This window comes from Pteropus vampyrus, unplaced genomic scaffold (genome assembly GCF_000151845.1).
Source record: "Pteropus vampyrus isolate Shadow unplaced genomic scaffold, Pvam_2.0 Scaffold400, whole genome shotgun sequence".
Taxonomy (NCBI): Eukaryota; Metazoa; Chordata; class Mammalia; order Chiroptera; family Pteropodidae; genus Pteropus; species Pteropus vampyrus.
In genome coordinates, this window is record NW_011889181.1 from 151,715 (window position 1) to 162,361 (window position 10,647).

General features: G+C 39.0%; 1 protein-coding gene across 1 annotated transcript in view; it reads right to left on the reverse strand.

Annotated features, from left to right (window-relative positions):
- Positions 1 to 1,749: 1,749 nt before the first annotated feature.
- The window catches only part of LOC111731826 (sperm flagellar protein 2-like), a 24,094-nt gene continuing 15,196 nt past the window's right edge, over positions 1,750 to 10,647 (reverse strand). The window contains exons 6-7 of the mRNA XM_023523671.1: positions 2,675 to 2,796; positions 1,750 to 1,959 (exon numbers count right to left, since the gene is read on the reverse strand). Coding sequence (XP_023379439.1) covers positions 1,750 to 1,959; positions 2,675 to 2,796 — 332 coding nt within the window. The remainder of the gene's footprint in view (positions 1,960 to 2,674; positions 2,797 to 10,647) is intronic.

Below are 10,647 nucleotides of genomic sequence, written 5' to 3' on the forward strand. Positions count from 1 at the left end.
TGAAAAAGCAAGATTCAGTCAACCACATCCTGCTTCACTGGATAGTTAGGTGATTTCTCCTTAAGTTATGGAAATGTCCTATGTACTGTCTTGCTAAAATATGTCTAAAGAACTTTTTACTTTTTCTTAGAAAATAAATGTTGCACTGTTTGAATCCTAGAATATCTGACTCATTAAGAGCATAATAACATGCATTCTCACCAATAGAAGATGAGTCGAGAGTTCGACATCAAAGAATTCTACATGAGTGTGACTAAACATCCACACATGACAGAGGCAAGCATGTGACAGCTGCAGCAGAGTCGGGAGCAAAGGGCAAATGGGCTTTTATGCTTGCATTGCTCAGAAGAAGTACACAGCCTGACCGACTTCACAAACGTTCTATCTTATTCCATTTTAGAAGCTGGGGAAATCAGCGTACTCTTAAGTGGCTGTTGTGGTGAACTTGCAATTAGTCAAAAGAAAAAAAAAAAAAGACAGACAAAATAAAAAGCAGAGTAGAGAGCCTTTTTCTCCCAGAGGACTTCATTTCAGCAATGCAATTATACTACTTTACTGTTTTAGTATGGTATTTTCCATTAATCTTGTAAAATTTTGCTCTAGAAGCTTTTTTGTTTTTTTCCCATGAAATAACTTTTTCTTTCTTTCTTTCTTTCTTTCTTTCTTTTTTTTTTTTTTTTTTTAATGTGAGCCAGTGAATGCTGGAAATCTGTGAAATCTGTGAAAGTCATGTGGGATGTTCGAGTGGGCCTCTCCAATGGCCTCCTTGTCCTGGGGCTCCTGATGTATGGAAATTGGGTGGGCAAGAGGAGAGGGCAGAGCTCAGAGATCAACTGCTCCCAAAACAGTGGTGTGGTGGTGTTCAAGTAAGTACTTCTGAGTTTCTATTAAATGCAGCAGCCAACTTTCTCTAAGAAATTCACACTTTTGGTAAAGGAGCTTTCTGGTTTTGGCTCAGCACTTTGGTAACAATTGCTAACACCCTTTGTTCGTCTCATGTTTGTGCAAAAGGATGTTTAAATTGATATCCTGTGTTAATTGGCACATGCTGTAAATAGTGAAGGTTGGTAATTTCACAAGTGCCCACTTTTTGAAATCTTAAGGCACCAATAAAAATAAAGTCTTTCTCTGTCGTTTTTGTTTTTACACAAAATCATCTTTATGAGGTAGGTGTAAGACCAAGATAGTGATAGAATTTATAAATTTCTCTTTTGGGGGGATAAATCAGAGCCCAATCAGCTAAGCATCTTTCTTGATCAGCCCTGACGGAATCTCCTCAATATGCAAGTGTTGTTTTCTCTGGCTCGACTGTATGAGTGTGAGAACCTCAGAGGTAAGCATGCCACCCATTAATTATGGAAGAAAGAGAAGCAGGAGGGATGTGATCTTTCAATGGTGACATATGTTTGAGATTCAGGCCTCTAGAGGGTCTCACCCTGTTTCAAAATTAACACCTTATAAACATTTCCATCTTCTGTGTTTACCAGCAATGCGAAATGGTGAAATAGGATGAATGCGATTAGTAGACACAGAATAAGCAATTCAGGCCCTTCTTAGTTATGGGACTCCACTTTCACTCCCTCCTTACTCAAACTTCTTGAAAATGAATCAGCTTTTCATATCTTTACTTCCTAAGACCTATTCATTTCTTCAGTCCTCTGCAATCTGGATTCTGTGCTCCATCACAATTGCTCTGGTAAAGGTCACCAGTTATATCTTACTTCTTAGGTCAAAAGTAGTCTGGTGGTGTTAGTGCCAGTAGGTGTTGACAACAACCTGCATATACTGCTCGAAAGTGACGGTGCCCAGCTGCTCCTCGTCCACAGCTTTGAACCTCTGCAGGGTCTCCAGGAGCATCTCCTCCAGGGGGAAGGGCCAAGGCAGTGAAGATACTAGCAAGAATTTCCGCCAGTCCACAAACTCCGAGTTTATTGTTAATAAAGATGTTAATTCCTGCAACTGGAAGAAAAACAAGAAATGCTCTTGGGATATTTGCGTGATTCTATCACGAAGCTCTCTCTATCTGCTCATGCTTCTTATAAGAGGTTCAGAGGCAGGAAGTAGGAGTTTAGATTGGTGAATAGAGCCAGTTTTGACTTATGTTTCCTCAGGTTCTACTAACCAATCTACGCCAGACAGTACCTAGAAAGTGTTTCACCTTTTGCTTCCTTGACATTTGTGTTTTTGCTTACTGTTATACAATGAATTTATACATGTGACTCCAACTGGCTTTGTACCTTTTCGACAAAGGACGGATAAAGATGATAGCAGTGGCCGTGCAAGGGCTCTGCTGCCTGGAAGGAAACACTCTTTAACCACTTTATTTTCTGATACATTCTTAAGAAACAGAATATGATAAAAAAAAAAAAACGAGAACTGCCAGAATCATCCACTATTACTAGTTAGGGTCATTCTATCAGGTAGCAATTGATACAAACTTATAGGCGGAGCCTCACTGTCTCTATAATGTTTCATTGACTGTTAGCATCCTTGCTCATGCTTGAAATACTGAGTATGTACATACTATGTGTCTTAAGTTAAAGTTCATTCGTTCATTCATTCAAGTTGTATTGGTTGTCTACGAAAAGTAAGATACTGTGCAAGTACTTACTGGTTATTTTAAAACTATTGACTTATTGATAAAATAAGAATTGTCAAAGCTTGAAACCCAAACAAAATAGATGCTTACCTCAGGTTGAGTGAGGTGCATCCAACTACTGGGAAAGTTGCTTGTTCCAAGGTTCAGCGTTACCAAGTCAAGCAGAATGTCAGTAAATGCTTTATTTCCTATTATGCCTATAAAACAATAAAAAAATGTGTTTTAGTTATGTGAGAGGGATTTGTTTCTTTTGCCAAAATAGAATGAAAATGAGTATTTGTATAATCACTTTATCCATATATTTTAAAGCTATAACTCTTATAGGAACAGAAGACATTTTGAAAACATTTGAAGACATTTTAAAAATAATAATTAATATCTAACGCCCTCCCATTACTGTTTCTCGGCTAAGTCAAAATGTTTGTTTGTTTGTTTGTTTTGTTTTGTTTTGGCTGAGTAATAAATCATTCCAGATTGGGCAGAATACCGAGACTTTATATTTGAGTTTGGAGTCTTCTTTGACCTTTTACTCAGAATAGGTTGAATTTTAAAAAATATTCTAAGCTTTCCTATGATCAGTAGGGCACAAGAATAAAATATTTCAGCGACTATGGGATAAAGGTACTTCAAAAGCATGCAAATCAGCACAGTGATCAAAGTAACACATTTATCCTCATTTCACTCTTTAGATCAGAATAGATGTGTTTTGTAATATAGAGAGATTTGAATTGTTAAATTACCGGATTGGAAGTGCTAATTTAATAATCTAATTTGCTTACTATTCCAAAGTATTTTATAAAAGATTGCTAAAATACTTTGCTCTTATACACTAATCTACTTTACCTTGTCCAACAGAGATTTTTGCTCAGTCTGTTTCTCATTTCGTTTTGCATGTGCATGCATTTAAAAAGAAATAGAAAAGCAAAATAAATAAATCTTCTTCAAAAAAATCTAACTCTCATTGCAGAGGTACCTTCCAGAGCCAGGAGAGCCCCTGCATGTGTCATGTGTCGGGGATCTTTCAGGTCCAGAGTACATGGCTATCCTTCTTTGTTCAGGAATAAAAAGAGTAAAAAATGTAGGCGTAACATCTCAAATTTTTCTTTTTACATCTATATTTTTAGCATTTCTAAAAGTCCAACATAAACTGCTCTTTTAACCTTAGGAACACGCAATAGTACTTTTAAAATTTCAGTGGTTCAAACCAAATATACAATTTTGAAATTTGGAAGGTAATTTTCTTTCTTTGATATGACTGGCCATCTGACAGGTTGCTCAGAAATAAGTTCTCTATCCTTTTTGATCAAACCTGGGTATTCAATTTTATATGATAAGAACACTTTCCAAGGTAGTAGAATTTTCAATAAAATGATCTATATATGATACCACATTGGTTTTCGGGTAAATTAGAAATAACACATTCATGTTCTTCAAGATGAAACCATAAATAAATGCTATTGAAACCCTGAAGAGGCTCAAAGTATTTAAAAATTCTAGTAGATGTGTAAAATATTTCCACTGTCTCTAATAGCTGTGGGGGAAGCAAGGTACTGTCAGACAACGCTTTACGTTTGCATAGGACTTGTTTACCTGGGGACCTTAGTGTGAAATGTGAAAACTACTTTAATATTTGACCTTGTTACTTAAGTGACCAAAACATGTAGTGATATGATCTTCACGTATAATGTGGTAACAGAAACAGACAAACTTACAAATTTTGTTCGCGGATCAAAAAGAAACTCTTTCAATTCGGCCCCAAGTTAATTTTCTAATGTAACTGTCATTTAGAATTACTAGTTAATTGTGTGCCAGGCCTAAAGGAACTCAGACCACAAGCATGGTCTGGTTACCCTTAGCAATTACTCTCAGAAAGACGACATTAAATAACACCATTACTTAGAAATATACACGTCTACCCCAAAATGTGAAAGAATGTGTGAATGTAGAAGTAAAATTAGGAAGCTACTGGAAAAAATCAGCCTTAGGATTTTTGCTTTGTATGTCCGGAACATGCCAGATGCCTTTTGTGTTTGATGAGAAGACTGGTGACAGTTTTACTTTTAAATTTTAGGTTTTTAAAAATCATTTTTTTTTTTTTGCTATGATCAGTGAGGAAGTCAATATTTGTCATATTACTAATCACTTTCATAATGGCTTTCTGAATATGATGAGCAATCTGAATTAGGTCTTGTGTCACCAGCTGAAGGTGGTGTTCTCATATTCCACAAATGGATAGCATTCCTGGGGTCAAAGTTATTAATATCTGGAGAATTCAACTGAATGATCAGGAGGTCTGTCATGCCATCAGCCTTGATCTCGGCATGCGTTTGTGACTTGGTGCGTTGCATCTGACTGAAGCCACGTCCTGCCTCAGCTGAACTTGCGGGGAGGGTCAGCACCAGGTCCACTAGTGTCAGGATATTCGGATACTTGTGCAAGTAAACAGAATTCACAAAATCCCAGGTCAGTTTGCGGATGTTCTGAAATCTAGGAGGGAAGGTGAAAAAAGTAAATGATTGGGGCTCCTAAGTTTTACCCAAATATTTATAAATGTCAACTAGTTTATCTTTGCTTACTGAGCATAAATCTCTAATTTCAGCATGCTCCATTCAGTGTCCAGTTCATCGATTTGCACGTTGGCAGCTTCCAATACCGGTTCGTAGTGTTCTATCAAGATGGATACTTCTTTTTCTCCAAATTCTGCCATCAATATACAAAATGAAAAGTCAGATATCTGAAAGACACTCATACAGGCAATCAAAGAACTGTAGTTCAGTCAGTGCATACAGGCTACCTTGATTTATCTTTGTGGGCCACAATTTAAAGCTTCCAATCATGGTTGCCTTTACCACATCTTGGCTGGCATCTCTGAAACAGCCTTGCAGCCTCTTGGTAAGATGTGTTAAAACTGTGTTTCTCACATCAGAAATGTTTCCTTCTCCTCTGAGGCAGTTACCATGAAAGTGTGTGACTGAATTCACCCTACGTTCTTTTGGCCCTGGTCTGGGGAGAAAAAAAAATCCCCCAAATAAACAAATAAAAAGCACCTGGCAAATGACTTCCCAAGTCAAAATGCCTCTTTGACAGATCCTTGGATCATCCCCGACTCCTCACCTTGTCTGATATATCCTGAGCATTTCTAGTGTTGACTCTAAGGTGGCAAATATGTCCGCAATTGAAGAATTTCTGTCCCTATTGACCCGGGACAGAATGCTAAGCACATTAATAACATCCACCAAGAAATGGACAAATTTTACAATGTCCGCTTGCAGAAGGGGCTCTAGAAGTTCTTTGGCTCTCTGATGACTGGTGTCACTTCTGTCTTCATGTGTCTGTAACACAGGTTGGGAATAGAATAGTGGTCTTTCTCAAAATTATTATTTCAAGTTGCTTGATAAAAATGTTTTTTTGTTTCTGAAAAACTAAAATAAGGTGGTATTTCAAAATTACTTACGGAATGCAGTTGCTGGACAATTGCAGGATATCCCTTGAGGAAGTTCTGGAGGGCTGCCTGTAATCCCAGAAGCCACCTCCTGTCTCCTACTTGAGAAGGCATTGCAGGGCAAAGGTGAAGGCCTTTGAAAGCAGCTATCAGAGAACTCTTATGAAGAGGAGAATTGTGATAGAAGCGATAGATGCCGTGAAGAAGGTCTCTGACATCGTTGTACAGGGGAACGCTCTGGAACACCGCCTTGTAAGATAACTCAAGATGATGTGCGAAACAATATACAGTTAGCACACATGGCTGGATTTCTCTTAAAAGCAGGGCCACCCTGTTGCTTTCTCCCTCTGAGCCAGGGGTACCATCACTTCCAAAACCAACAAGTTTCTTTGCCCAGACTTGGTTCGACAGCCCAAGTTGAAGATTTCTCTCTAGAGTCTTCTCAATGGCATTTTTTATTGCCAAGGGATCCTTCTTTTCTACTGTCTGCACCCCAACGATTTGGCAATGCACTCTTCCTGCGTGTGCAAACTGCACATAGACAAGTTCAGCTTCCTCGATTGCGCTGCCTGAGATTCCGTCACTGATAATAGAGAAAAATTTACTTTTCTCTAGTTTCTCTCTTAGATTTCTCCGTTCTACTTCGGCGATAAAATATGTAAATGTTCTTGCTGATTTATTAGTTCTGAATACTGGGCCAATATCGACACCCTTCATGTCATCCAGATTGCACATCCAGATAAAATCTTTGAGGGGACGTCCGGTCTTGGCGATAGCATGGCACGATCTGAATAAGTTCTCGACTCTCCCGAGGGTGACTTTGCTCATGGTCCTCACCATCAACTCTGTGGTGGCTCTGTTCACTGGAGAACCGCTTGTCGCTTCCATTAATGATGCCTTGGCATGAGCCTCACTGAGATGATGTGCATTGAGAAATTCAGTCCTAAAGGTGTCAGTGCCATAAAAAAAGCTCATTTGATTTCCCCTTGACTTCACTCCATGCTTACGACACAGGCCACAGAACATAAGATTTAGTATCTGGTCATATACAAGCCATGGGTATTTTTTCAGCCAAATTTTCAAAAACGAATTGTTCCTCTTTGGAAGGTAATGGTCAAGCTTCCATGGCCTTTTCTGCTGTTCGGTGACTCGACTCACTTCATCTGGAGCATCCCTGCCTTTAAAATAACTCTATATTGTTATTTTAAGTATTCACCAGTATCTACCCTCAGTTTTGCTTAATGCCTGCCACCCGCATTGGCTCATTATTTCTGGAAAAATTATAGTGAGTACTTACTACTTATCAGGTGTTCTGGTTAGTGCTTTAAGTGGTTTATATAATTTAATCTTCATAATACAGAATCCTTCTTTTACAGTTAAGAAAATGAACTAATTATTATTATCACCATTTTATGGGTAAAAAAATCTAGGGCACAGATACGGTAATTAATTTGTTTAATGTCACGGTGCTCATAAATGGTAGAGTCGAGGTTCACTAGCAGGCAGTCCTACTCCACAGCCCCCATGTTTACATACTTCATTATTTCAGGTTTCTCATAAGGGCAGAGGATGCTACGATCGTCTTCACTCTAGAGTCTATTCCTCCATGTCTAAGAGGGACACTGCTTTTTGCTGTTGTTTCCTCCCCTTGGTGAGAAAAAGAATAACAGGACATGCACGGCAGTGTGTCTGCAAGATTTGCCTCTCTCCCCTCCTGCCTCAGTCCCGCCTTCTCTGGCAGTGGGAGAGCCAACTTGTTACATAAAGGGCATTGGGCTCTGAGACCCATCCCACGTGGTTTTGTCAAGCTGCTGAGCCTCACACCTCATTGTTTTCTTTTTCCCCAAAGGTTTAAATTTTGACACACATTTCATTATTTGATGAAGAAGAGAATACTTTTTTATCTGAATAGAAGGACAAAAAAATTAAAATTACACACAACGAAGTCCTAAAATACCAGTTCCTCCCTGAAGGCAGAGAGCCTGGACCACATAATTAACTCTCTCCTACAACTTTTGTGACACTGCCGATCATTATATTATCCTAATTTATAGTATGATGAAACACGGAAATACATGTTTGTGTGATATCATACTGAAATACCCATGGTGACACACACCCCCATGTTTCATTTTATGTCACTGCCTGACCATCCTAGGCTCTGACTCCTCAACTGGATTTTAAACTCTTCTGACCCAACCACACCTACATCTTGTGTGTTTATAATGCCTAGATGAGTGAAAAGAACTTGGTAGATGTTTAAGAAAATAAATCTCCTTTCTTAACTGATTTTTTTTTTACAAGTCAGTGATTTTGTTTTTATTATCAGTTTCAAGTATCCAGTACTTTGGTTAGACATTTATGCAGTTTATGAAACGATCCCCCTCATTCCTCTCTCTTCCCTCTGGCTCTACACGTAGCCATTACGCTACTGCTGACCACATTCTCTATGCCGCTCATTGATTTTCTCAATCTCATCTCTCTCAATCTTTTAATTGAAAACTTTTACATTAGTCAATTCGCCTCTGACTTTCTTACCCTATTTGCATGTAACATCTATTTTGCTTTTTAATCAATCTTTTTGCAGTTGTTGTTCTTAAAACAGGGCACTTTTTTTTCCCTCAAATCCTAAATATTGCTGTTTTCATTTAAAATGAGTGTCCTTGTAATTGGCACGTACTGCCTTCCTTTTTTTTTTTTTTGTACCTACACATTGAGTTACTTGTCAGTCTCCCTCACTAGGTCTTCGGCATCAGTCTAGGTGCCTACTCTAATGCACATAAGTGTTGGTGAATACACGAGTGAACACATGAAAAACAAAGTCTCTCGTTGCTAAAGAAAAGGGCTTTGAGTTTCACTACTGATTTAGCTAGCTTCGATGTTTTTCGTTTCGTGGACAAATCTTCCAGAAGATGTTATCTTGAATTCTGAGCACATACATTCAATCGCCTAATGTAAATTCTCTGGTTTCATGAGAATATGTTTTTTTTTTTTTTTTCCCGAAGAAACTTCTGGAACTGCCCACAGACAGTTTTACCAAGTCCAAAGGCTTCTAGATTTACTACTTGCATTTCCGTGATCTGAATCTGATCTACAGGAAGGAGTTCGCCCACTGAGAGAACCATGAGCCCACACTCCTATTTGCTGTAATCCCCAGATTTTGCTGCCTGGCAAGATATTGAGAACATCAATCCTTCTTATATCATCCCTTTTCTAAGAGATCTTTCTGTACTTCTTGATTCGTGTAAATGCCAGACTAATTTAATCACTTTTCAAATCAAAATACGGGGCTTGCTTACCTGTGAATATATACTATCATACTTTTATGATTTTCTCAGAGATGCTAAGCCTAGAAAAACCCACAGAACTTTCCAGTCATTCCTGTCAGGCAACAACCCAGGTGCCCCTACTCCTGCCTCTCGGTTAGCAGACGCTTTGTTGAGAGACAGAGTAGTGTCTGCTGCTCTCTCATAGCTGCCTCCTCCCTTTAATCCCCTCTCCACGTCCCTTGGCTCTAAACGTCTTTGACGGCCCTCTCCGGCATGTCCTTTGTAAGCCACTTGAGATTTCGCAACTTGACCACAACTTCTTCATGGTCCTCACCTCCTGCCTCTTGCCACGGCTGGTCTGTCGCTGTTCCCTGAATATGTCATGCCACCTCAAAAACTCAATGTCTGTTCCATTTCCCCTGTGCCTGGAATATCCAACCCCTGCTTCTGTTCTTGGAAGGCTCTGTCTGAAAGTCTCCTACAGACTAACCCCTATGCAGATCCGTACCAGCAGCAAGAGCCACTTCCTCCTCTATATTCCTGTAAAAACCATAGCTGAATGATCTCACTTAGCCACTACAGCCTAGAGTTTTGAGTTTGTGTCCTCTTTCTCTGAGACGGGTCACCGATTCTAAGGGTCTTCAGGAGGGGTTTGCAGGGAGGCTCCTTGTCAGTTACAAGTCTTGACCAACTAACTGCTATCTCTCTCTTGAAGAAGGAGTGAGGGTACAGAATTCTCTGGACTGTGTTCGCTCCATATGGCCTCTCAGCAGAAGCCCAAGTAGCTGTGAACTGTCTCTACAGGCATTACATAGAGTACTGATGGGTTTACAAGAAAAAGGAGTCCTTATGCTTTAAGTGGGGACAGAGGAACATTGCTAAAATGTTCTAGTTTCTACAGACTCCAAATTGTTTCCATTGGAGAGAAGCAGTCTTCCTGGTGCGCTTGGCACTTGCTGTTTGGAGACGAGATGTACCTTACAGAGCTTACAGCAGTACACAAAATGAGTGTTTTTGTTTTGGATGCTTATGTTCCCTAGGGAACCACATACCTCCTGGCTTAATTCTACCAAATGGTGTGATTTTTTTTTTTCTGGATGTGTCCTAGGGTAATGCTGCAGGTGCTATTATGGTATGTGCACCTTCAGGATGCTGAGCTAACATGTTGGATAATAATAAGAATAGTTTGTACCAATATTATATAATGCTATATATTATATAATAAGATATTACTGTAATTAATAATTAAGTGATAATGGCCTATGTTAAATTGCACATTCTATGTACCACTTTCTAAGCACTTGATATATATTAATTACATTAATGATGATAACAAT